General features: G+C 49.8%; 11 protein-coding genes across 11 annotated transcripts, besides 3 other annotated features; all 11 read right to left on the bottom strand.

Moving 5' to 3' along the window:
- Nucleotides 1–299: 299 nt before the first annotated feature.
- On the bottom strand, nucleotides 300–4,904 carry Tb10.70.5920 (protein kinase, putative; the record flags this gene model as incomplete). Its single annotated transcript, XM_817354.1, has 1 exon — nucleotides 300–4,904. The coding sequence occupies one exon, from the start codon at nucleotides 4,902–4,904 to the stop codon at nucleotides 300–302; it is 4,605 nt and encodes a 1,534-aa protein (XP_822447.1).
- A 416-nt stretch (nucleotides 4,905–5,320) lies between these two features.
- Nucleotides 5,321–5,347: a sequence feature (AT_rich).
- A 543-nt stretch (nucleotides 5,348–5,890) lies between these two features.
- Nucleotides 5,891–5,955: a microsatellite.
- A 668-nt stretch (nucleotides 5,956–6,623) lies between these two features.
- Tb10.70.5940 (DNA topoisomerase IA, putative) lies at nucleotides 6,624–9,044 on the bottom strand (the record flags this gene model as incomplete). The annotated part of the gene is made up of 1 exon (XM_817353.1): nucleotides 6,624–9,044. One exon carries the CDS (start codon nucleotides 9,042–9,044, stop codon nucleotides 6,624–6,626), a length of 2,421 nt encoding a protein of 806 aa, XP_822446.1.
- Nucleotides 9,045–9,597: 553 nt separating this feature from the next.
- On the bottom strand, nucleotides 9,598–14,382 carry Tb10.70.5950 (calpain, putative; the record flags this gene model as incomplete). The annotated part of the gene is made up of 1 exon (XM_817352.1): nucleotides 9,598–14,382. The coding sequence occupies one exon, from the start codon at nucleotides 14,380–14,382 to the stop codon at nucleotides 9,598–9,600; it is 4,785 nt and encodes a 1,594-aa protein (XP_822445.1).
- A 241-nt stretch (nucleotides 14,383–14,623) lies between these two features.
- Nucleotides 14,624–14,644: a sequence feature (AT_rich).
- Nucleotides 14,645–14,906: 262 nt separating this feature from the next.
- On the bottom strand, nucleotides 14,907–15,482 carry Tb10.70.5960 (hypothetical protein, conserved; the record flags this gene model as incomplete). The annotated part of the gene is made up of 1 exon (XM_817351.1): nucleotides 14,907–15,482. One exon carries the CDS (start codon nucleotides 15,480–15,482, stop codon nucleotides 14,907–14,909), a length of 576 nt encoding a protein of 191 aa, XP_822444.1.
- Nucleotides 15,483–15,859: 377 nt separating this feature from the next.
- On the bottom strand, nucleotides 15,860–16,405 carry Tb10.70.5970 (hypothetical protein, conserved; the record flags this gene model as incomplete). Its single annotated transcript, XM_817350.1, has 1 exon — nucleotides 15,860–16,405. One exon carries the CDS (start codon nucleotides 16,403–16,405, stop codon nucleotides 15,860–15,862), a length of 546 nt encoding a protein of 181 aa, XP_822443.1.
- Nucleotides 16,406–18,052: 1,647 nt separating this feature from the next.
- On the bottom strand, nucleotides 18,053–19,135 carry Tb10.70.5980 (hypothetical protein, conserved; the record flags this gene model as incomplete). The annotated part of the gene is made up of 1 exon (XM_817349.1): nucleotides 18,053–19,135. One exon carries the CDS (start codon nucleotides 19,133–19,135, stop codon nucleotides 18,053–18,055), a length of 1,083 nt encoding a protein of 360 aa, XP_822442.1.
- A 346-nt stretch (nucleotides 19,136–19,481) lies between these two features.
- Tb10.70.5990 (hypothetical protein, conserved) lies at nucleotides 19,482–20,783 on the bottom strand (the record flags this gene model as incomplete). Its single annotated transcript, XM_817348.1, has 1 exon — nucleotides 19,482–20,783. The coding sequence occupies one exon, from the start codon at nucleotides 20,781–20,783 to the stop codon at nucleotides 19,482–19,484; it is 1,302 nt and encodes a 433-aa protein (XP_822441.1).
- Nucleotides 20,784–20,847: 64 nt separating this feature from the next.
- On the bottom strand, nucleotides 20,848–22,398 carry Tb10.70.6000 (hypothetical protein, conserved; the record flags this gene model as incomplete). The annotated part of the gene is made up of 1 exon (XM_817347.1): nucleotides 20,848–22,398. The coding sequence occupies one exon, from the start codon at nucleotides 22,396–22,398 to the stop codon at nucleotides 20,848–20,850; it is 1,551 nt and encodes a 516-aa protein (XP_822440.1).
- A 177-nt stretch (nucleotides 22,399–22,575) lies between these two features.
- Tb10.70.6010 (syntaxin, putative) lies at nucleotides 22,576–23,268 on the bottom strand (the record flags this gene model as incomplete). Its single annotated transcript, XM_817346.1, has 1 exon — nucleotides 22,576–23,268. One exon carries the CDS (start codon nucleotides 23,266–23,268, stop codon nucleotides 22,576–22,578), a length of 693 nt encoding a protein of 230 aa, XP_822439.1.
- Nucleotides 23,269–24,755: 1,487 nt separating this feature from the next.
- Nucleotides 24,756–25,658, bottom strand: Tb10.70.6030 (hypothetical protein, conserved; the record flags this gene model as incomplete). The annotated part of the gene is made up of 1 exon (XM_817345.1): nucleotides 24,756–25,658. One exon carries the CDS (start codon nucleotides 25,656–25,658, stop codon nucleotides 24,756–24,758), a length of 903 nt encoding a protein of 300 aa, XP_822438.1.
- Nucleotides 25,659–25,793: 135 nt separating this feature from the next.
- Tb10.70.6035 (hypothetical protein, conserved) lies at nucleotides 25,794–26,114 on the bottom strand (the record flags this gene model as incomplete). The annotated part of the gene is made up of 1 exon (XM_817344.1): nucleotides 25,794–26,114. One exon carries the CDS (start codon nucleotides 26,112–26,114, stop codon nucleotides 25,794–25,796), a length of 321 nt encoding a protein of 106 aa, XP_822437.1.
- Between the last annotated feature and the right edge of the window lie 151 nt (nucleotides 26,115–26,265).

Genomic DNA, 26,265 nt, shown 5'->3' with positions numbered 1-26,265 from the left:
GTACAATTTCTCTCTCCTTTCTTGCTCTATCACCTCCAATCACCGTGCTCGAAACCCAACGGATACATATCTGCCTGAAGATCGCAACGGTCCTACATATATATACCCAACTGCTGACGTTTTTCTCACACTAAGAGAAGGGAGGTCCTTTCATAGTGTAGGTAAAATAAACGATATTTTCCACACATGCACAAACTCAAACTCTCGTCATCCCGCATTTCCCTTCAATGCCTTCCATCACATTGACATGGTAACAAATAACCCGGCGGCTCTGCACGGCAGCATATTTATTACCGCTTCTAAAGGGAAAAAACGGGAAGTGCCAACAGCTGCTGCGCCGACAAACGCTCATTCGGGTCACTTTTCAGGCAAATCTGCACAAACTCCAAACAGAACTCGTCGAGGTCGTCTGGTATGATAGGCTTTGCGGAGGCTGACCCAATATGATAGACGAGAACCTGTGGTGGCATTCGAAGAAAATGGTCTGCATAGGGGAGACCGCCCGTAAGGAGCTGTAGAAACATAATACCACAGCTCCAAATGTCGCTCTGCTCCACAGGCTTCCCTCGTGCTGCCTCTGGGGCCAAGTAGACGGGGGTGCCCTGAATCTGCAGGCCATTCCCTTCCATTTCTCTGCGAACCACTTCACTCAGAAAGGCCGACGCACCAAAGTCGGATATCTTACACGTGCCACCAAGCGTGAGAAGGACATTTTGAGGCTTTACATCACGGTGGATGATACCATTAGAATGAAGTTTGTGCAAGCCACGCAATACGTCTCGAATGAATAGGCAAGCCGTTGCAGGCGGAATGCTGCCAAATGCGTCCAACATCCCCTTAAGAGAGCCTGCCATCATACATTCCATTATGATTATAATCAAGTTACTCTGAAAAGCATAAGAAATGAACTGCACGACGTGGCCGCTTTTCACTTTCTGCATGGCAACCACCTCCGTCTCAACCTTGGACACTTCTTCCTCTCCAGAAGGCATGGGAAGAAACTTTATAGCAGTCATACGACCACTGTTTACGTCCATGCCTAGATACACGCAGCCAAACGATCCCTTGCCAAGGATGCGTGAGCTGCGCAGGTATGTAATGCCATTCTTGGCGACTATTTTCTTCGGTAGAGTGTACGTCGCCATGAGAGAACCCCCTGGATCAACTACAGAAAAAGAGTGGGCATCCTCCATGCTGTCGCTAGTAAGTGACACGCATGACTCTGCACACCTATTGTAACTACGCCTGCGACCCTCAGCAATGATAGACGGACGACAATTTGTAAATGAGAAACGACGCCGCTCGTCACCAACCCCAAGCTCAACATCCCCATAATTTTCTTCATCTGCGCAAGTTTTGGTTTGGGGGTTGGTGGATTTCATGGCGTCAAAAGAGCCCGCATTCCGCCCTGCAACGTTCAATGCGGACGCCCCCTCGGCCTCAAGGGTGCCAAATTCACCTCCCGGCACCGTGCTGGGACGGCCTTTACCCAACGTATCTCGCAACGAAGTGGTCGGCCGGCCAAGGGATCTCTCTAACCCACTCTCAAGATTACCCGAATGAGCGTCCGTTAACAAGCACATACTTGACATTCGGCGGTTCACACCGTCTGCTTCGCGAGCCGGTGATGGGGATCCTGTCCCCATATCTGCCTCTTTCACTGCGGAAAAAGCTAAACCCGATTCTTTGGAGCCAGTTCTCCGTGATGCGAGCACGTTGTCATGTAGCTCCTGTCGGAATTTCATTGCATCGCAATCAAAACTCGATTTGTGTGCCATCACACTGGGTGGGATATCGCCGCAGAGAACAGTACCTCCCCTAGAAGAAAGAGCCAAGAAATCATTACTTCCTTCAACGCTCTCCGTAACTTCGTAAATTCGCCAAGTGGGAAAACGACGGTAATACGGCAGTGGCAAATCCTTCTCATGGTGCATGTAGTATTTACAGAGTTGCTCAATCCGCCACAGGAGACGTAACTCTGTCTTGGAAAAGCTTCTTTTCATCTTTTCGATGCCGGCCAGAGCCAAGCCAAATTCGTGGTTTCGAAAGTTGAAAAACACACGTGCATGCTCCTCCGCAAAAGCTGATGGGCCCCGGGGCATTCCTTTTGTCATCGGTAGTTGTCGCTCCTTGCTTAACTCATACAGTGTAATTGGGGGATCGTCCTCATGATATTTTATTACGTCCACCATGATACACTCGTAGTGGGAAGAAAGCGACTCCTTGACTGGTTCAGAGATCAGAACGTCAAAAACCGTTAGCGACGCGGCCAACTCGCTGAACACGATCGCCTGCCGTGGGACAGAACCAAACACGGTTGTGAAAGCCTCCGCACGATCCTCCACAACGCCACACACAAATGGACCTTGGTGGAGCACGATGCCCACACGGAATCCAGCGCGGCGATAGGCTTCTAGTCGATCCAATATTCTAAGAGCGCAAGCCGCCGCCCGTATGGCGTGGTCAGCGCAACCATCGAAAGCATTCCACGCAGCAGAAATACATTCGCCACTACGTTGAAACAGCTCACCTCGGTACTGCCGAACACTGCGCAGAAGAAGTGCCATAATGTGGCGGTGTTGCTCAACAGCAAGCCCAAAATCGGTGAAATACGCTGTCTCCACTGCGGGAAGGTGCACAGTGAGAATAGTTGCATTTTCCACAAGGATCATGCCACGGTTGACCGGTTCCCTGCCGTCCGCAGCGCCCGAAAGCGCGGCTGCCCGTCCTGATTCAACAGCAATATCCGTTGCTTGTAAGTCCCCCACCCCACACAGAGGTTGTATTCTGTTGAGCGACGTAACCGACTGAGACCCCTGGCACATTCGTTTGCTGATGCTCGATTTGACATCCGCAACAGTAGCGGCACAAACGAACGCCCCTACGTTCGCCTTGTCATCTACAGCATCATCGTCATCATTGTGCCTCCCCTCGGCGACTTCCACCGCCGCCTCCCCATCCGTGTCAGCGGAGCATATTTTATCCTTCACATCTAGCAAGTTCTTTACTTGCTTCTCCAAGATATGCTGGGGCACGTACTTCTTGTTCAATCGAAAACATAGAGCAAGTATTTGAAATGTATTCACTAGTGCACGAAGATCCCCGAGCCAGATCTTACGCCAACCATGCACGGTGTGGTCCCACTCTTTGCGTCGTTCCGTCCCCCCGGCAGCAGAAAAAATAAGGGATTTAAGGTAACTAACGGGGGCATCTATGCTGATGTAGGCGAAGCACAACATTACCATAAACAGAACTGCACCGGTGTAACCAACCACCATCGCAGTTGTCAATAGACCATCCAGACCACGGTATGATGACGAGCCGTAAGTAACAAGCCACACACTGCTGGGGTTATCTTTCCCGCAGGTGTTGGAGGTACCATCTACGCAAAATGTACTGCACATCACCAGAGGGGGGGTGACACTGAAAAAACCTCCACCCGCCAGACGGGGAACTGGAGCTGGAAAGTGTGCCACATCTTCTCCCACAGTTGTGTTGGCTAAACCCCCTGGCAGGAGTCGCCCCACGCTGTGCCATGTGTGTGTGTCCCCCGACGAACACCATTCTTCGAATAATAGAAGAACTTCATCATCATGAGGGTTATTCTGTGGGTTGGCGTCTTCAAGCCATTGGGCATTGTTGTACAAACTGACGGTGAGCCTTGAAGAGGAAAAGCTAGGCAACAAAATGGCAACCAACGGGCTTATCCCCGTCGTAAAGTCGTCGACTAGAGAGTGACCCAACAACATCAGGCCTGTGATGTCTCTTCGTAGAATCACTACGAACACATCGGCTTCGGGGCCGTACTTTTCGGTCACAATGAGCAAGTCAGATCGATATCTCGATATGCGCGGCGTAGGGGATGTTGGATCACTGAGACGCATAGTGGATGGAAGCGCTATATCAGTCTGATCCCCTGCAGAGCAGTTGTGCGTCCACGTAAGTGACGCGTTTACACCACTGTATGTGGCAAGGACTACTGGTGCACCTCGGAGAAAAGAACACACTGAATCTAGTGCTGCGCGCTTTTCTGCAACCTTAGATGAGGCCCTAGCTACTTCAGAAACCTGTGACATCCTCCTTATATCATAGTACATATCCTTTAACCGGCTGAGTGTCAACCTGGTCGACAATTTTATGACATCCTTCCTTGGCTCAGCCACTTTGACATTCAACAGCAACTCAGTTCCCACCACCATCGATATGAGCACGAGCATGAAAGGTAACAGCAAGCCACACAGCAACCACGTTAGCTTAATACCACGAGCCTTCGAAGCGTCACACAGCAACTGTTGCAGCGCAGCGTCCCGCTGTGAATCGGGTTGTTCCCAGCCTGGTTCAGTTTCCTCCGTTATCACGATCCTGTTATCCCGTGGTGCATCGACTTCCCACACGCAAACACTGTGGACACTAAGAGGGCTTCTTAACTCTTCATGGTTTAACCGTTGCTGCTGCTCAGGCTGCGGTTTTGTGTGATTTCGAGGAGCACCAGACACACTTGCCATTTCCTCTTGGCAATCATCCCTTGACTCTTCATGCGGAAGGCGATCAAGAAGTTCAATACCGCGCATGAACCGAGAACCGTGCGTCTCCGCGAACACTTGTGAATCCCTGGTGGAGCACACGCTCGGCTCGGCCAGGTGGATTTCTACGCCACATGCGCCAAAGCCGGATGTCGCTTGCCTCCTCGATGAGTCTCCGTTCGATACAACAGGACAAGGCTGACCCAACAGGTTGGGGGAAAAGCACCTTTCAACGTTCGGCCTATTGTTCACGTCCACATCGAAACTGTCGTTAGGAGGTTTGTCCGACACAAGGGTTGATGCGGTCGTCTCCAAGACTGGAGGCTGTGCAGCACTAAGAGGATCGTATGCGTCAACATGGCGAACAAACTCTTGCTTCATATCAATACAACTACAAACTCACAGTGAATCTCAAGACAGCAGCCCCGCTAAGTGTTTAAGTAACACGCTAACGGCACAGCCTCACAGGTACAACTCGTCCCTTCCCGTCCACCGTCCCCTCTTCGTCTCCACGTTAACCCCTCTTTCCTACTTGCGTAAATGAGCAACGGCCTCTACTAGCCGTTATCAAAAAAAAAAATGCCACTCGAGGGAACAGACGTATGGCACTCTCAGACACGACAAGGCACTCCAAGCACGCCAAGTAGTCTGCCACCGAGCGGCTGCAATCACGATGGTTCTGACGGTGCCAAAAGCGCAACCGCCCCTCGTTTGTCCCGTGAAGCGATATAGAAGTATATGCGAGAATGTGAATAGGTACACTATACCACCCTTCCCGGCCACGACTGCCCGAACCGATAATAATAATTTTTAAAAAAATAAAACTCTTCTTTATCCTTTTCTTCTTTTTACAACCCTCTCTTCACGTACTTTTCCCAAGGTCCACTAGGCCAGAAGGTTGAACTGGAGTCAACCAGAGAATGAGACAGATATAGGATGTTGTTGCAGAACGCAACTTCAGAGCTATGAGATAGACAAAGAGAAGTAAACGGATGGATATTTCTTCGTGAAACAAACTGGCGGTTATCACCTGCAGAAAGAAAAACAGTGAGGACGAGATCGACCAAATAATTAAGAGGTAATATGGGCAGGGAGCAAAAAAAAAAAACGGCGCACACCGTTCGCTCTTCCATCTAAATGTGTAATACCACGTCTCATGGCCATGCTGATGGTGGTAAGAATAACAACGATGCAAAGGTAGCACTCAGATGGCAATTTAAAGGGAAAAAAGGCGCCAGAAAACGAAAACGGTGCTTCGGAACACTCACACGCTATGAGAAGGGAAGAACCCGGTGCATCTATACGTGAAAAAAGGAAGTGTGGCGGCCGCAAAAATAATTTATGATAAAGACTCTTTTTGCGCCCTCGTGCATGTATATGAGCCTGCCTATATAAATAAATATATATGTATATGCATGTACACGTGTATGTACCCGCTGGCACCGACATCCTCTATTGTACCCCATTGGGAGTACGCAGAAACACATACGCATTGTTACCAGTAAATCTAACAAAAATGTAAAGACTGAAGAACAAAAGAAAATAATCACGAATACGCAAATGGCCCCTTCCGGACAACATACTGGCGACAAAAAGCCAGCACACCCCGTGCCGCTGTCTCCCCCTGTTTCTTAAGAAAATATGCGGTGTCTCCGATGTCGCTGGTAAACGGAGGATGCAGCAGCGCCTCGTCTACACACGGCACGCACCTCCTCCTTCCCATCACTCGTGTTAATTTATATAATTTTTACCCCATCTTAGAAATCATTTCGATTGGTGTTGATGTTGTCGGCCCCTTTTCCCCGATCCCCCTCTCCCTCCCCTTCCGCCTGAAACTCAAACAGTAATGGGGGAAAATAGAGTGAAGGGATGGCAAATGCCCCTCGTCCACACGGCACGCACATGAGGCATGTACAATGTGGGGGAGGGGGTGTAGGGGGGAGATGGGAAAACAAAAAAGGGAGGGAAGGAAACAAACCATCCGTTTAAGCACGTGCTCGTTTTGAAAACACAAGCAAAGATGAATGTTTTATCTCTTTTTTGCTCTATGGATATATCGCTCCGAGATCATGCGGCATTGGGTCAGATGCTTTCTACTGATCACCCACCGCCCGCAACACCCCTCGACGTGCCGGCGCCACCTCTACGACTACGTGGAGCATCAACAGTCGGCGACGGAGCAGGTGAGCCATTAACCTGCGACGGTGGAAAATTGTGTCGAAGATATTCATTCAAGTTTCGCTGCAACGTGGAGAAGTTGTTGTATGTTTTGGGAAGTGTCACCAAATCCGTGGAAGCCAGCGTTACTTTTCTTCTGGCTGCAACTACGCTCTCCTCAAACTCTGCATCCCCTATTCCAGAGCCTCCCTCCTGATCACGCTTCAGTCGCATCGAGCGCTCGATAATGCGGGCCCGCTGAGTGCACGCAGCCTCCGACACGTAGTTGAGGAATGTTGAAAGGAACATAGACAACACGTAGTCTGCCTGAGAAATCTTTGTGGAGCGCAGGAAAGCCGGTCGCTTATTGGGGTGGGGCTTGGCGACTGTATCAAGTTGCTTCTCAAAAGATGCTGTGAAACCAAGATCAACTATGGACGGGAAAGTCGATTTGGCCGTTTCCACAAGCATCCTTCCCACCGGCGTCGTTTCACAGCGGCCCTTTGCATTCACCTGAATGTAACCGCGGGCTAAGAGTGTCTTGACTATTAAGGGATACGTGCTGGGTCTTCCTACACCATTCCTCTTCAGTTCCTCAATGAGCGTCCCTTCCGAGTGTGGCATTGGGGGAACCGGGCGATTCTCACGTATAGTCGGAGAACGTAGCTCAAACAGGTGCTGCTGGTTCGGCGAGTTCAGCACGCGTCGGAGGTTTAAGATAGCATAAAATTCCTCCTGGGACAGCGAACACATGGTGGGAGCGCCCTCATCACCCGCATCGGCACCCTCCTCAGCGCCGACATGAAGAGATAAGTTTCCCGAGTCTCCCTTATGAAAGGCGCGCGTCCATCCCGGCTCCACTACCCGCTTGCCACCTAACGTGAGAGTCAATTTCTCTCCGCTACCGCTAACAAATTTAACGTCTGCCACAATCTTCTCAACGACCTGTGGGATCATGAAAGCTGCCAGAGTCTGTCTACGGACAAGTTCATACACTGCTCTCGTTTCTGGGGAAAGTGACAGTGAATCCCCCTGAACGTTGATGTTTGTTGGTCGGATTGCCTCATGAGCATCCTCGACATTTCCCACCGGGGTCCCCGAGTTTTTCCCCCTTTTTGCAGTCTTTTTTTTGGTTTGTTTTTTCCCCCTTTTACCATCCCCACCTGAGGCTGGTCGGTCCTCAAGACGATACAGAAATTCCTTGCCGAAATTCTTCTTCACGGCATTGTAAATATCCTTCAATGCACTCTCATCTATCCGCGTACTGTCCGTCCTGGGGTACGTAATATGACCCAGCTGAAACAGATCCTGAAGGTAACCGCTGACCATCTCACTGCTTAACTTCATCTGTCGGTTCAACTTTGTGATTGCCGCCGCCATCGTAAGCGGCTGCGGGGGCGGAACCTTTGACGGGGTGACAATTGGATCGTGTGGAATGCTGAAACTGTGGCAACCGTCTAGCTTCCAGTGCTCCAAGCAGTTATTAGCCTCCGCTGCCGTATTCCATTGTGACGGTGCCCCTCGGCGGTCTGAATGAATGTCCACAACCTGGGAAAAGGTTGTGCCGTGCGGAACTGGAAACTGGCACGTCGCCTCAACTACAAACGTTGATTTGTTCCTCTCCAAGAAAGCGCTAATCTTATCCTCACGCTCATTGATGAGAATCAGTGCGGGTGTTTGTACACGGCCAATTGAACGCATCTGCGAATTGGCCGCGCGAACCACGGAACTACCTAAGAAGCCAAAAAAACGATCCATTACGTGACGTGTCTCCGCGGCACTTGCGAGGTCGTAATCACATATATTCAAACTCCGCTCTTTCATAGCTTTACGAATACCATCCTCCGTAATGCTGTGCATGTACGCCCGTGAAAAGGGAACCTTCAGTTTCGGATACAGTCGCTTTATCGTCTGAAGGGCATGGACAGCGATTAGCTCACCTTCACGATCAGGGTCCGTTGCAAGAATAATTTCAGACACATTCTCTACCTTCCCCTCGATGTAGCGCTCAAGTGTTTCCTGGATACGGCGGCCTGGTAACGGTTCCCACTCGAGAGTGTACTCTGCAAGGGTACCGCTAGAGGGGAATGCCTCCCCATCATATTCTTGCGGTTTTCCCCCTGCACTCGATGGGGGTAGGGGATGTGTTATCCAGGTAATTTCCTTCAGAGCCATGAAGTGGCCGGTCGTTGCCATTGCCACTGCTTTCTCAGCACCTATTCCTACGCACTTGAGGTGCCCCTGCTTGAACGACCAGTCGGGAATCACCTTTGGATTGCTCAGAAGCCCCTCAATCTTAATGACTTTGTTGGGGGACTCCACAATAACAAGTTTCTCCAGTGATGTAACTGTTTGCCGAAACATTTTCCCGATTATCTCTATACGTGGCCTACAATGCCAGCTTGTAAACTAATTAATTGACTAGCTAGCATATATATATATATATATCAGTTTGAAACAGCATACCAGGGAGAGGGAAGAAGTAGACAACCATGGAGCATACAATAACGACGTATTTTCTCACTCTTATGTCCTTTCATACACTTAGATTATTTCAAGCGCCAAAGAGTCTCAGTAAATAATCATACATGTGTACCAAATGTACTTCCCTTCGCCTCCCCTAAGAGGGTACGTAGAATTAAGGATAGGAAGAAAGAATGGATACAGAAGTTGAAAGGTAAACAAAAGCATGGCGCCCAATCTAGTATAGATCAGACTCCGTCCATCTAAACACATAACCAACAGTTGCTCACGCTCCTCCTTCGCTGGCACAAACGGGAGCGCTTGCACTCCTCTTCTAAATTACATACCGACCCCCACCATTTCATCGCCTTCTCATCGGTGACCACTAGCCTCCTACCGCCAGTATCAATCTTTTCCCCCAAACACTCGCCACCAGTATTTTCAAACAGACAACTCAAACGTACGGCACGCGCTTCTTTTCCAACGGGTAAAGCTCCACAAGAGAATCAGCGTAAACAAACAATTTGTACTCTCCATTACCCTCAGGGTACTTTGTGTGCGGAACAAACACGAACGGAAGTGAGTCTGCCGCAGGGACATTAGCCACCAGGGCCACTTCGCTGTTCCGTGTATAGGGAGTGGTAGCGATCCTCGTCATGTTCTCGTCCTGACAGTTTAGGTCGATAGCAATCTCCATGCGGTTGTTTGGGTTTACAATGACGGGGGGTAAAAATGCCTTTTTATTACCAGCGCGCTTTACCACTGGTTTCTCTGGACCACGAGGATACTGAAGAAGGAGAGCTACAATTTGCGTACGGCGGAAAGTATTCAGCGCCACAAAAGGATTGTTCACCCAGCTACCGAACTCTTCAGCACCACCCCCAGCCGTGTAACCAAGTTCCCAACTTCCCTGAGCCATAACAACGTACTCCCATTCCTTCACCGGCTCCACTTCAACAGGCAAAGCGGAGTACGCCGTGAAAGTGACGTCTGCTCCGCGGTACGGGAGACTGGCGTACACAACCAAAATGAGCGTCTGCTCGGGTTCCACATCAATCTCACAGTCCAATGTAGAACGGCCAATGTTCTCCTCCGAGCACGCTATGATGTCCCCCTGTGAGACGACTAACTTCCTCCGCTTGCCCTCATCCCATTGCCTATCACCCAGTAGGAGAGTCATGCCGACTTCAGTCCGCGTATCGACCGCGTCGTCATTAGAAAGAGAAACAAGCAATCTACCTTTCCCACCAACCGGGAAGGTAAAGGCGAATTGCGGACTACTGCGCCATGACGAAAAACGCAACGACCCCCCAACACTCCCATCGGAGAGCATGAATGAGGCATGTTTCGTCACACGACACCAGTCCAGCTGCGGGTTTATGCGGCACAACTTTACAAACCGATTGGCAACGGCTTCTAGGGTAAACGACCCCCCAGGAGCAGCCTCCGTGCAGAAGGGGACAATGATATAAGGCATTCCCCTCCTTGCCTTCATACCGAGAAGACGAACGGTGCCTTCGACTTTATGGGATGCATTCGCCGCCACTGAGAGAATGACGGTCTCGGGGTTGTACTCCAAGTAGCTTCGGCACGCTCTAGCATCGTGAACAGTGAAGCCAATTGGCTTGGGTATTTCACCGGAGGCCAACTCCTGCTTGAGGGAAAAGTTGATGTCTGTAGTATCACTTGGATAAATGAAATATTGTGGACAATCTCTCCAAAACGGAGACGAGGGACCACCTATCGCAAATTCACGAGGCCATTCGTCGCAAACAGTAACCGCAGCATTTCGTTCCACAGCCACAACATTAACTTTACAAGTTTCTGACCAAGCAGAAAGCAGAAATGGCACGTGGGGAGCGCGCATCTCCTCCTTAAACACAACGAGGGTTAGAAGCTTGTTTCCTCCGACGCTGTCAAGGCTCACAGTCAAAGGGCAAAGCGCGTCTCGTTTCATGCACGGTTCCAGACGGCTCAGCACCTCTGCTTTGGAGAAATCAGTCAGCCAAACAGTGTTGTCGGCAGTGCCCACGACCTCTAGGCCGACTCCCGTACGGTAGGATGCGACAGCCTCTTTGTCACGTAGTACGGTCGTCCGTGGATCCAGTTGATGAAGACCCAGCAAAATGTTTACCTTCTTCAACCCCGGTGGAAATTCCCCAAGTTGGAGGGAGAACTGCGAACTTCCAAGGAGGCGATCGTTGCAACCCGGTGGACAATCACAGAAATAACCTGATGCCCAACTTACACTCGACGTCTCTTCGTTGATGAGCAGGTTAGTAAAGTAGTACAGTACTTCGTCGAAGGATAGCCAAAACGTCTCACGGTCATCCTCCCTGAATTCAAGAGTTTGCCGAATGGTGTCGGTCCATTTGTCGCTTGAAGACCGCCACTTGCTGCACAGGTTAATTTCTTCTGGTTGTCCCCAATGTCGTAATTTCACAAGCCGATACCCCTCTAGAAATCGGGCGTCCAACACAGGATATATATGATCAACCAGTATACCACGTCCACGGCGTTCTGATGCTCCGTTACTGTCACCACGAACCAACAGACTACAAAGAACATTAGGCTTTACGGCGTTCTTCATTTCCATCCAGATGACGTCCTGTTGCTCTTGGGGCATTCGCACACTACCGATGAGAGGGATGTTGATTGTTGCACAGCCCGAAAGGTCCATCAAGCCCTGGCACACCAACTCTAGGAATCCCAATTCCGGTGTTACTTTGGGCTCCAGAGTCTCGTAGCAACGATGCGCCTTCGCGTACGCCTTTTCAATCAATGGAAAAAAAATGTCTGCACTATCCTTACCCGGCCGCCCCATACAGAGGTCCATTGTGCTGTCAAAGAGAAGATAGTCGTCGATGGTTACCACCTTCCACTTCCCGTCTTTGAAGAAGCGGAATTGGGCCATTCCCTCGCCTTCATTGTACCCAACTGCTACATTCTGCAGCCACAACGGCTTCGTTGCTATGGCATGAACAACAGATGCAAACCACTCCCGCCGTGAGTACGGGAACGGGGCGTCACACTTCCAGTCGGGGAGAAACACCACCTTCTCCATTAACTCGGTCGGTCGCTTCCAATGCGTTTCTTTTGGGAACATTGGCGGGGGTTTTGCATCTGGATCAAGAAAAAGTGAGGAACCACCACGGGGGAAATCACGATCAACAAACTTTTCTCCAGTAATCATACATTGCCTAATGATTTCGTTGCGCACAACAACCACATCCTCGCTGCCGTCGAAGCTAATCTGTTGAGTTTTTGCCGCTGACAAAAGTGTTCGCCGTTTTTCGTTCTCCAGTGCATACTGCTGCAAGTGGACCTCACGCTCACGCGCCAATAATGATTCCACACCATCGGTAACAAAAGGGCGGTGGGAAAATATATGAAGCGCAAATGTTCCCAATTGTCCCGCGTGCCTCGTTGAGACAAGAAGAAGAAACGGTTTGTTGAGGCCGGGCACCATAAGACGGGCGAAGGAACCATTTGTGTAGCCAGAAGTGAGTAGTTCCCGATAAAGTGGAGACTTGGCCTCAATAACTGACACACAAGCTTCCATGAGGTGTGCCTTGTGCCTTCTCAGAAACTCCACAAGATCAGGATCTTCTTCCTGCGACTCCCCTGGAGCAGGCGTGGCGGATCGCGAGCACGCACCGTCTCCCACCGCAGCTTCTTGAACGACCAACGGTAAAGCGGGCGAAGCTGCCTCCAAGAAGACTGTGAAATCTGACGGCTCTTGACTAGAATCGACGCTCAGGCCAATGGAGGGATTGGCCTTCCACGACATGCTCGCGTTTCGAGAGCCTCCACAGTTATACTCATCCCACGAGCCACCAACCTTTCGGTAGTGCCACCCATGGGGAAACGCCGACGAGGATAGTGTGACGGGTACAGAGGAAAAAACCGTGACGTTATAACTTCCCACCTGTCCAGGATTCAGTGTGCTCGGAGCGATGAAAAGCTGAAGAGCAGTACATGACACTGCAAAGGAAGCGCTGATAGTTGTCGTACGCTCGTGCGGACAGAAACACTTTACGCACTCGTCCTTGCAGAAAATTGGGGGCAACAACGCCTCCTCTGTGTCTGGTGTCAGTACGTGGAATCCGATACTCTTTTCATCGTTAACATCTGGGTCCACGCCCTTGCTGAGTTTCACAATTAGCGTTGCAGGTGCTGCCATTCGGTGCGTGAGAACGGACCCAGCGTACTGCACCCGAATCATGTGGTTACGACACCATGTGTGCTCTAAGTGGGAGCCACCGGCTGACTCCTCTGTCCACTCTCCGTCCAGAGTACTCAGACACCAATCGACCGCCGGATCTACAGGCTCAAGGGTGATCCATCCCCTCGAGCTTAATGCGTCGTCAGAACACATCTCAGCGGTGAGTCTGAACCCTACGCTACGACTGGGATAAAACGTGTACGGCATTACAGAATACGTCTCGTTTTCCTCCACGGACATTGTCAGGTAACAATGGCTGTGGTCACAAGCACTCTCCCCAGCAATGACACCCTCGCTAAGCTCAACTACTCTGTACTGGCCGCTTGAGCGAAAGACAAAGAAACCAACTTGCCGTGCCTCCTTAGCGTCCTCAACATCCATGACAATGCGAACTTGTGACCCCGCAGACGTCCGCATGAAGTACTGCGGATTCTTCCACCAGGTACCGAAGTGTATGTGGCCACCCGAGTTTAACTCATCTATCGATCCTTCAATCTGCGCCTTGCTCCACCGCCGCAAGGAGGGATGGGATGCATCGCTCTCCCTCTCGGCACGACGCGCTCTATTCTTCTCCAGCTGCTCCCCTATTGTCGCGACGGAAGCCGCCGAGATTTCATTACCATCAACATCGAAGGTAGTGATCCCCCCGTTCAACTCCAACAGGTCGAGAATTACTTTAACGCTGGCATCATGAAAGCAATTATTTGCAAGCACTACCTCCTCCACGGACGGGTGAAGGGCGAGGCAGTAGACAAGATGCTCCAGCTCCTCGTGCTCCAACATATTGTTGCTGAGGTTTAGTTTCTTTATTGTTTTGACATTCTTGACGAGGTCCAACACGGGTATTATACCCTTCCTTCCCACGTAATTCAGAGACAGATCCACTGTTTCTAGTACGCGCTTTTGCCCTTGACGCTCAAATTCTTCAATCAGGTAACGGGAGAAACAGCTGTTGGCTTTACAGCCCTTTCGTCGGCAGTAGTACTGGTATAAGTCATCCAGCGTCGTGGCCATTACCAATACCCCTCCCCCACTATGGTACGCGCGTCGGATGGAAGCCCTTCAGTCCCCCCTTTTCCCAGTGCAATCCCTGGTGGTATAAACTGGCAGTCTTCGTCCTTCTATTTTGTTCTCTTGTTCTTGCTTTTCCCCTGTACTCCTCTCCTTCCCTTGCTAGTTGTCCCTTGCTGAGCTTCTACTTTCTACTACAACAGCCTCTTCTGATCACTTGATTATTTTTAATGGCGCAAGTGTCATTTTAATTTTTTTAAAAAAACGCGGAAAGAACGCAGCGAGGGAACGCAAAGAGTTAACCACCTTCACAATTACATTAATGTAATGAGGAAAGAAAACATATGAAATAATCCACCAATCTTGACAGGGGAGTATACCAGTGCTTCACTCTGCGGTTACGCAAACAAGTTAACGATACCAAGTACGAGAAGGGGGACACAAAACTCCATAAAATGCGTGAAATCCACCACGTCCTCCACACAGCTACCATCGGCAACACGATACAATCACAACTACTTCAAGATTCAGTTGCGCCCCTCCGTGGCTGCAACCTCTTTTGCTTCATGCTTCTTCCGCCCCTCCAATTTGCGTTGCCGCCTCGCGCTCCATATCTCTGTTAGATCACCCCAATTGTAAATTGGAGCATTATCACCATATACCATCATCCGCCTATAGTGATGAAAGCCACCGAACGAGAGGTACATAAGGCCCAGCAGCGGATAGTACCAAGAGACACGACGAAACGTCATCATAGTTAGGCCGACACCAAGACTAACGCCGTATCCAAGTAGGTGTCCCGCAAGGGGCGATGATGATTTGGTGATGATGCTCGCAACGGCAAAATACGCACTGCCAATACAACAGAATGGGATGGTAAGCATTGCCCTTGCACGCACGCCATTGTATGACATGGTCATGTACTTGGGGGTCATAAATTCCTCCGGGAACCGTTGCGTGGCATACATCAGAATAAGGTTTACGATGCCCATATATAGAGTGGGCTGACTAAAGATCGTTTTAGACACGGATGACGTGTCAATACTGGACCGAAACACCTTCACGTCATGCTTCGCCGTTCCTGAAGTACCAGGCGTGGTCATCCCTCTCCAGTTCCCTCTATCCCTCTTCTTTGTATTGCTTCGCGGATATCAAGAAGGTCACTGCAGCGCGACTAATGCTGGAACAATAGTTGAATGTTTGTATGAAGGTTCAGAGCGTGCAATTTTTTTTACAAGAGTGCAAAGAAATGGAGGGAAAGGGGAAAGGAGATGGGTGGAAAGCCTGAGAGTGGCTCCGAACTCACAAGGGGTGGCACGGCAAAACAAACGCAGGCAATGGGTGGACACTAATGAGGACCGCACGCGAAAAGGGAGTAGAAGAGAGCGCAAATATATATACGCTTGCGTCAAGTGTCAATAATACAAATGCACGGACATTAAAAGGTGTAATCCTAAATACACAATCCCCACAGGTGCTCCTAAACAACACGGAATTCAAAGTCTTGTCGCTTCGGGGGCGCTAACATCGCTCCGTACTTTCTATTAGAAGCTCTCTCCCATTCAATAGAGCTACTCCCAGACCCAATATCGGCGTTGGTAGCGCGAAGACGCATGGGCTGCCTTAATTTATTTGAATGATCACGAATGCGCAGCCGAGACATGTAGAGCCGCTGATACTGTGGCTCTATAGGCCTCCAATAGTAACGCATGTCCTTTACATCCACTTGCCGCCCAACACGCCGGCGCCTCATCTTTCCACCAAGTGCCACCCACACCCTCGAAAATGGTGGTCCCATTTCCTTGAATCGAAGTTGCCAAACCTGCATGCGATGCTGAGCCAAATATTCTGTCGGCTGCAACTGCACGCGCCTTGCCTTGCGTTTGATCTCCTCACATCCCATCTTAGGGAAGCAAAGTCGGCTGTAGCGCAGCATCGCAGTTTTCACTAGTAACACGATATAGATTTTAGCGAGAGAAATTGTTCTTTTATAAGCACATATGTTGTTTGATTCTTCAGAGCCCATAAACCAGAGGACGTAAGTTTGCGTAGTTTGATTGGGGAGGGGCACACTTGTGTCAAATGTGAATGAAGGAGAAAACACTTAACGATTTGTAAAGGGGACGTCCCAGAAAGAAGTGGGGCAAAAACATACTATTACTGACGTCAAAGTTGATAATACGGATGGCAATTGACGAATCCCAGCGACGGCCGACGAAACAAATGTACACCAACCTGCTTCGGACTAATAAGCTGAATACTACCGGGTCGCAGAAAGAAAAGAGTGGGTAGCAAGGACAACAAATTCAGAAGTAACGACCGTCTTCCTCTCCAACAACTCTAAAAAGAAAAAACTCTCTTACGCGCCACTACCTCTCACAAACGTACACGAGCATCCTAAGCTTTCGAGTGGTACTGTGGGGCGGAGGGAGCAGTGAATTTCTCACGCGGAAAGAAAAGATCCTCTACGAGGCTCTTAAAGCGAGATTTGAATCAATAGCAGACGAACAGACACGAAGCCAAACGAAAACGAGCCACTAAACGCAATCGAAAAACTTTTGATCTTCAAATATTTCTAGACCCCTCACATCAGACGAGAAAGAAAAAAAGAGCAAACTTGGACGATCGTCGTCACATCGCTTGACAGTAAATGGACTACGCATCAAGGAGAAAGGGCACGTGAAACCACGATAGCGCGCAACGAACGTCCCCATACATATAAAAGTATTATTCCCTCTCCACACACGGGCACATGGCTTTCCACCCGTATAACTCGAGTTCTACTCTCCATCGCAGAGCCGTCCATCTCACACATTGACATCGCGGTGCTTCTCAGAGAAGCACACAGCTGTAATGCAATGTCCCAAATGAAAAAATAACCCAAATCACCCACCGGATCAGCACGAAGAGAAACAGTCCGTTTCCAAGAAGCCAATCTGCGGCGACCGGGGAGATCATAGTAGTGAAAACGCGAGACGAAAACGACAAACGCAAATAAATCGCCCGTCGCTACAAACGTCACTTGTGCTCGACAACTAAAGTAACCCCCGCGTTCCACACTGCAGTTCCACCAGAACACCCAACTATATAGGAACCACACAACCCTAACCCTAACCCCATAAATCCAACGTAGTGCGAGACGAAAACGACTACGATATTCAGTGTCATTTTCAGGGGCAACTTAATAGAATGAAGGGAAAACACGCACGTTGCCAAACGGGTAACATCACCATGATAAAGGTGACAGAGAAACGCTGGCAGCTGTGGGCATATTTCATGCCTCCCGCAGAAAACCAAATGAACACTGTCAGGTGTGAATGCCCGGTAGGTAGTGATGGCACCTTACAAATGCATCACAACGGTGACAGAAAACAGTGCTCCATCCGGAAATGCAACCGCTGCAACTATCTCGAAAACTAAAGCTACATGTCACGGCCGTATGCAGCAAAAAGAATAAAAACGGGCAGATGAAAATGTACCAGTCAAGCAGAGAAAACGTATATATACATGGTTATCCATCCACGTGTGGGTTGAGGAACAGAATCGAAGGGGATGTCCATAGTCAATGGACGCCTATACACGTCGCCGAGGGCAGCTCCCACGATGGTCGAATCGAAAAGGGGGGCTGAAGACAGAAAAAAGGGAAAAAAACACGTTTATCATCAGAGTCCAATCAGAGATCGATCAGCTTCCTTCCGCCCCGGGGAGTGCCTCCGGCAAAACCCCCAAACAAAGATACCGTACACAGGGCTTTACGAGCAAGAATGCAAAGAAGAATAATCGCAATAATCACACAGGCTGCACGAGATGGGTTCTGACTCCAGTTTGTGGCGAGCAGGTCATTTACATACCGCCTCAGACGCCCCAAGGTTGATACCCCCTGTGCAGGAACAGTGGCTTCTACAGCGGACCCTGGGAGAGCCTCTGTTGCAGGGGTGGGTTTGACCTGCCTTTTCGTGGCTTGCCTTTCACCTTTTTTCTGGACACGCTGTTTCCTCCTAGCCACTGCCGCCACGCTCTCAACTTCAAACCGAATTAAAGATTCAAGAACATTTTCCTCCACGAGCTGTGACAGTTCCTTGCGCTTTCGCTGAGCCCATAACACGTCTTCCCCGTCTTCCGCGCGCCATTTTATCAACAAAGTAAGCATTGCAACCACCACGCCTTTAGGCTCCTGTGTTGCATGCGCTGGTGTAGCTGCTACCGCGGTCGGCCCAGATGCTACGTAATTGTTACCGGCACCCTCGCCAGTTGTCTCTCTATTGAACATTTCTTCAAAACTGCACTGCAACCACTTGGTGGCCTGGCTGCTATCAAAGGGACGAATCGCCTCCGCAAACCTCAGCATGAGAGATGCCGGTACGGGAATGGTAACACCCTTGCATGTGAAGGCACTCTGAACTGTGGCGGCGAACGATTGCAGGCGGGCCGCGGGTTTTTTTTGTTGCTCGTAGAGAACAGCTACAGTTGGCAACCCCTTAGACCGCTCCACCTGCGCACCGATGGTGAACAGCTGCAGGCACAACTCCACATCCCTGCAGAGGGAATCGACGGCGGCAAACACGGCAACCCAAGGGTCCACAGATGTAGGGTGGTACCTCGCCGTGTCCGCTAATACGGCGGGCAACTTTGCCAGGTTGTCCTCCATACGCCGATGCGCTGCATAAACGGCAGCACTGCGATCCCCTGCGACGGCAAGAAGGCGAACCTCTTCAAGTTTCGTGGTAGTGATATAGCTACCTTGATTATCTGTCATATTACCTTTGACTTCAACTCCCGGCCTTCTGGCATGAGCAGCAAATAAACGCCCGCATGGTTGGGAGGGAATTGACCGTGGCGAGGGAGTGAAGGTCACGGGGATGAGAGATGAATCAGAAGGGTTGAAGCACAAAGCATGGGAGATGAAGAGGAAACGATTGCTGCATAGCAAATGGCTGGACAAAAAGCGAGTACAGTCGCAAGATGTGGACGTACATACGTGCAAGAAGGGTGGATGAAGCAAGAATAAGAACACAAGGGTATGTGAGGGAGGGAGAGAACAACGACGCTAACGCTCCACCACCTCGGCGAGCCATAAAACATCACCTACTGATTCATTAGAGTTAGCCTGGGCTGGCCCCGAAATAGCGATAGTGGTACAATGAGGCCACAGCTTCACTTCCACGTTGTGTTTGGCAGCATACGATAACGGCACCATCAGATGTTGACGCAAAAATATCGCCACCGCTGCTCGTATCAATGCATTTAACCGAAGCACCTGATACCTTGTGAATGTTAGCCGGATCCACCGACACTTCAACTGCACCATCTACGTCCGCAGTCGAAAAGAAGGCAACAGTTCCATCGTCAGCTGCGCTCATGTAGTGTCTGTTAGGCATCCCTTTCGCTAACGGACAGCTGCGTATGCTCCGCACTGTACCGTTGTGGGCCTTAAAGGTCCGCACGCGGTCTTGCATGCGCAGGTCCCATTCGACGACGTACGCCCCATGCCCATTGAACCCATTATGACCAGTCAGCAGAGTGTACGAACCCTCGTCTGGGGAGAGTTCGCAGCAGATCGGATGATAGTCAATGCACGCCATTGTAAAACCCAAACTGAGATCTATCGCCTTCATACCGTCGGAGCTCGTGCGCACGTCCCATAGTCGCACAGTCAAATCCTCACCACCCTGCGCCACACAACCCAACGAAGGTACCCACCGCACGAAGTGTACAATATTTTGCTTGACATCGCAGCAAGCCACCTCTTGGCCTTCTATTATATCCCATAGCCGCACTGAATTGTCACGACTTCCCGAAACAAGGAAGGTGCCATTCAGAAGCTGAGTGATACTCGTCACGTTTGCTCTGTGACCCCGAAGCGTGCAAAGCGCCTCGTTGCATTCAGTATCCCAGACTTTAACAGTGCTGTCACGACTGCAAGAGGCAAACATGCCCGTCTCTAGCGGTCTCGTTAACTTATTCACATCGCCACTGTGTGCTTCAGACCACCGACGCACAACCTCACCTGACGCGTAGTTCAGCAGAACGATGCCCCCACCTTCACCACCAAGAAGTATGTGCTGTGGCATGCCCGCATCTTCACAGGAACACAAGGAAAGCAGCGAAACATTAGCATCGAAAAGGCCTCCAAAGAGCTTGTAATCACGGTGCTTTCGGTGAGGAGGGAAAACACTACCACAAGAGCTACCGCCAAAATCCTCAAAGCGCGCCTGCTCCACGGGCTGTTCACTCCACATTACCCCGGGGAGTAACGACGAGCCCGAATCTGGGCAATCGGCATTACTGTAGCGCTCTTCCCGGGACATTTTCTCTCCCACTTCAGAGTAAACTGATAACTCATCCCCATCGCATTCCTTCCCTCCTTCTGTGCTCCCCCCGCGAAAGCAAAGCCACTGACCCATAGGCAGTATCACCTTCGCTATCTTAAAAGTCCCAAAGCAAGGAAAACAGGGCAATGTCTGTCGGTTAAGTCATCATCGCAATATCTGTCAAGAAAGGCACTCGCAAATCAGTCTGCAGAGCATGAACTTCCTCACAAACACTGTTGGGGAAATTGACAACATTTCGTCTATTACAACAGACGAATTCGCCGCCGTCGGATGCAAGGACGGAGACTACGTACGCTTGTTTCGGAATGGACCACGACCTACCCATATCACTCGAAAAGCTAACACCAGCAATATTGCTCCGAGCAAACACACAGCCTCCAGAACCCGGACGACGGGTGAGGGCCACTGACAGGGGTTCAGTTATCCCGGACTTGATGTACGGCACATAATCCACGTGCTCAGCCAAAGACCCCAGGACATCCGGAGTGGTGTCCGGACCGTTTGAGGAGGCAGCAACAAAGAGTAAAGCGGTGCAATCGTACGGTAATATATTGGCCCCGCATCCAGCAACCAACAGAACACGGTAACAGACACTGCCCAAGCGGTGTGGAAGGGAAATGCCGTCCACCCAACCCTCACAGAAGTCGCACCCTGAATCACCAACCCCCTTGTCTTGGGCCCCCGTTGCCCGGACAACAACGCTGTAGGAGTACTTCTCCTTCTCTGCACTTAGATGTCGCTCAACTGCGGGCGCCGTCATTGCATCTATCAAACTAGGGGGGAGCTGGGGAATCTCCCTATGTCTAAGAACAACATCCATAGGCTCAATCGAGCGAATAACGCCTAGTTTGTGAGGAATTTTCAAAAGAACAGCCCCCCCATCGTGCGAGTAGTGCACAAACCCGTTCGTTGCCACAAACAGCTCCCGCATACAACCCCGGCCAGCCCGCGAAAACGTTCTCACACACCCAATTGGGTCAGAAAACGCTTGTAGGAGGCTAATATCACCGAATTCTACGCTGTTGTAACTTTTTTGGTTGAGCGGGCACCTAAAGAGATGTCTCTTTGAAAAGAACACCAAAGCGCATTCAGACAAAAACTCCACGCCCCTAAAGTCGGAGCAGTTACTCTCGTTGTTTGATCCCCCTTCGCCAAATGGGTGAAACGCTTCTTTCGCTAGCTTGGAAAACGACAATCCTCGATCGACAGAGACTGCAAGAAACCCATTGTCACCACATACAGCTACCCTATCATCCATTGTGGCGATGCATGATGTGTGGTTCTCAGGTTCAACAGCCGAGGGAGGAATGACTTCATCCTTTGAAGCGATATTTCCCCCAGTCTCAGATAAGGCTTTTGTCTCCCCCACAGCTCCAAGGGTTCCCGCAGGCTGCCTTCGAGTAGGCACAACATCGGTAACGTTGTCACGAATTCTGTACACAACACGCCAGGTAAAGCCTCGGTCGTGGCTACGCAGCACAGAACCCCCGGCGCCACTCGCGAAAAGGAAACGCACAGGTTTCCCCACCATCACGTATTCAAGCAACGTCATTATGGCAGACGGAGAAAGTTCAGTATTTTCCCTTTTTGCATATTTACCGAGAGCAAATAACACAACTAGAACCCGCCGTCGTGTTACTGGAGCAGAGCGTTGGAGCACAGCTGAAAAAGCCGCCGTGTCCTCCATTCCGTATAGTTCAAGTATGCGTGTACTATCAAATGTGAAAATTGCACAGTAATCGTAAGTGATGAGCGAGAAGAAAACCGTAGGAGGTTAGGAACTCTCCTTTATATGCACAAACACGCACCCTTGGATGCTGCGATGGACAAATGATTGGAAAGGAAACAAAAAAAGCAACGAACTTCAACTAAAGACACAATAGAAGAGGAGCAATGCCACTAGTGCGAGTCCCAATAAGGAGCAAATCTTACTCCTCGACGACATGTCTGCGAGCATCTTGTCAACTTTAGCGTTAACTACGCGCAAACGCGCTTGAACGCCCTCGACATCCACCTGAATAATGCTTAGCAAATTGTCCTGCTGCTGAAGCTCGTCATTCACGTTGATACCCGTTTCCCTAAGCTCCTGGAGGCCATGCGAAAGCCTGTCCAATATTACGTCCTGCTGTGCCTGCTCCTCCCTTTGTACCCGTTCCTGACGCAAATAAAATGTATCACCGTGGCTACCTTCGGCTGGACCTCGGTCAAGATTAGAAACGTCGTTTTCCGTGACTCGTGATTCCGCGAACTCACGAAATGCGCAAATGTCTTTTAAATCGATCTCAAGTTCGCGAACAACTGTCTGCCGCCGAACAACCTCGTTTACAGAAAGAACTTCTTCCCCAACTCTGCCATTTTTCTGCTCGATGACGCGCAGTACGTCGTTAAGAAGCATCAGTTCCTCCTTTACAGAATCCACAACGGTACCGAGTTCCGTGACAGCATCGCTGGCAATTAACCCCTTAGCCTGTATAGCTTCCCGTATACTCCTGGCCTTCACAATGAGTTCCCTCACGTCGCTGACGGACTCATCGAAAGGATCTTGCAGAGACGACATGATTACCCTATAAGACTACGGACCAGAAGCGTTCTAGTAAACAAGAATAAGTCAGGGTAACAACACTGCCTAAATAGGCATACAGAATTCACTACTCAGTGACATCTCGACATTCTTTTCAACGCTACGCGTGCGAAACAATATACGCTACGATCGATATGCTGCGGAACGCAATTTAAAAATGGCACTGGGTAACCTCCTTTATTCCAGAAACTTGCATATCTTATATTCTGAGAAAGGGAGTAGTGCCACTGTTAAGCGAAACAGCACCCTGAATATATTTCAAGGCCGCACCAGCAGCCCGTGTGGTCTTGTATTAGCAAGCAAAAAACATACCAACCCATATTACCACATAATAGTTAACACAATACAGGAAATAGTTCTTGGCGACCGCAAACATGTGACCCATATGTGCAACGCCTCCTCACCGCAGTAGCAGTCTTGCGATTAGCTGGCAAGCATTTAATCATGTAACGACACATAAGCATGCGAAAATTTCAAAATACAGAATGCACCCTCGGGCAGCGATATCCAGTTCAACGACGAAACACTAAAATCCAACTGCATGGCGCGCAAATACCCTTTCAATTACCATAAATCCCTTCAACAACGTCTTTACGTGTCCCATCTCACGCAGAGGCTGCAACACTGCCCATCGTTATCGCAAAGACACAAAGTACCCGGGGATAGCGCGACCTTGGCGCCCAGTACCTGGATAACAGAAGTTGCACGGGCAACTGTACCCCCAGAATTTTCGTACAACTCCTACTCAAGAGCTTCTTCGTTTCGTAACACCTTACGTTGAAGGGCATTATCTCTTCCAATCTGATGCTTAAGCAGATTGGTCAAGGAAACGACAAAGCTGCATCAGTAGTGGCGCACCAACTGTTTCAGACACCATCCGCTGATTGGCGGTACCACAGTGCCTGAAACCAGGGTGTTAGGGAATTGTGGTAGATCTAGCAGTCAATCTCCCCAGCCCACACGAAATAGAGAGATGTAGCGGATGCCTTTCGTGTTTGTTCTCTCATTTTCCGGTACCAAAAAAAAAAAGAACAAGTGAAAAACATCCGAAACAACCTCCTAACGTTACAAGAAACGTGAAATTGTTCAATGCGGCAACTTTCCTCGCTTGGCTTCGGTGGCTGCACAGACACTGAGGGTGCACGGCATAACAATATGGGAGACCGATTTCCCCACCAAGTAATTTCTTCATCTTCTTTTCACCCCAATTTTTAAACCGCGGACAACCTCTAGGCAGAAAATGGAGAAATTTCGCTGGTTCGGTCAACATCTCACCCGATGCATGGCAGTAGGGGAGAAGTGCTTTGCAATTGACAGACTGACGGAACACCATGTGGCAGACCTTTTTTTTACAAAAAAGATGATAATAGCTACAACCAGAACAGAAACTTCTTCTTCTTCGATGCGTCATCCATCAGCACTTGAGATTGGAAAATAACGCAGTGGCACATGCTACAGCAGTATCACCTGCCTCCCATCATAGTTTTCAGGACGTTAGTCCAAGCTGTTTCCTCTTCCCTATGTACCAAGTGTGCAAAGTCCTCTACAAAGAAGGCTAGCTCATCATTAACCCCAAACACCTCAAGAAAGTGGCAAAGAGCGTCCGAAAACCCCGGCTTTGCGGTGTGTACAGGCACGTGACCAAACCTCAAGGAGCGCGCATTCCATGGATTCACATGCCCATCAAAAAATGATTCTTGTTGCCGAAAAGGATCAACAGAAGTTATGCAGCCTCGAGTGTTGACTACCATCTCCGCCAACGACCTCTGATTCAGCAGCGGTCCTTGATAATGACCTTCGGGGCCCGGATGTGCGTCTTGAGGTATCATTGATTCCGTCAGCGGCCCCTGGTGAAATGAGACGCCATCAACAACCAGAAGCCCAAGTGAGCTACAACACAATGCTTCAATTGTGAGTCCTGACGTGGGCATCGACACAAATGCAGAAAATACCACAGGAGAGCGATCCGCGCTACCGCTTTGCCGACGCCTCTTCACATTTAACCTTTTCGGAGGGAATTCAGTCTCACCCTGTCCTCCCTTCACCGAACGCAGCCGCCGACTAGAAACGTTACAAAAGACCAAAACTGATGTGCTACCCACACTTGAGAATAATGTAAACTCACGTGAGCCCAGCTCGTAACATACATCGAAGTTAAAAGGCAAATGAGCTCGACTATTAATATCACTCCGAGAAATACGTGCTATTTCGAGCGACTTATTTTGTATGCATCTTTGTAATATTGTTCTCTTCATCATTCCCTCCACCACCACATCAAGAGAAATTAGGGAAAAGTATAGGGCAAAAGAATCCCAAAAACCTGAGGCGAGAGAAGAGTTCTGTTGCACAAACTGAGGTGTAACCATTGGCGAGAAGGCAGAAAGAAATCAACCTAGCATATCATAACCTTCCCCCGATCGGGCTAAAAGAAGTGGAAGTGTATCTACCTGAAGGTAACGAGGAGAATAAGAAACCTTTTTATGACCTGAGACAGATGTCCGCTACACTCCTAACTTCTGGTACGACCATTCCTTGTTGTCTAAGGGGCACACATTGCGGGTCTTCAACCAACGCGAAATACAATGAGTATGAAACGCGTGATTGCAAACACCCCACGCAATGTTGCAATTTGTGCGAGGTCCATTAGAACTCGCTTGGCATTCAATACACAAGTCCATGACGTGATTGCGGCAAATGGCACACGTATCCACTTCGATATCCCATGACCACAGCGCTACCGCGTTCCACCGTTTTAACACGAAACGCTTCTGTTCACCTTGCTCTTGTGAGAGCGGCATGCCCTCAGCAGCCGCTTCCTCCATATTTATGCGCGATCAATCCTCTTCACGGAGGAAAGGGTTATCACTTTGCAGACGTAGAGATACGCTAGAAACCAACTATGCTCGTCACACACGAGAAACGACTAAGCGAGTGAACAGGTGTAAAAATTTTTAGGGTACCGATATGCAAATA

This window comes from Trypanosoma brucei, chromosome 10 (assembly GCF_000002445.2).
Source record: "Trypanosoma brucei brucei TREU927 chromosome 10, whole genome shotgun sequence".
In the NCBI taxonomy this organism is placed as follows: Eukaryota; Euglenozoa; class Kinetoplastea; order Trypanosomatida; family Trypanosomatidae; genus Trypanosoma; species Trypanosoma brucei.
This window is presented reverse-complemented; position numbering and strand designations above follow the sequence as displayed.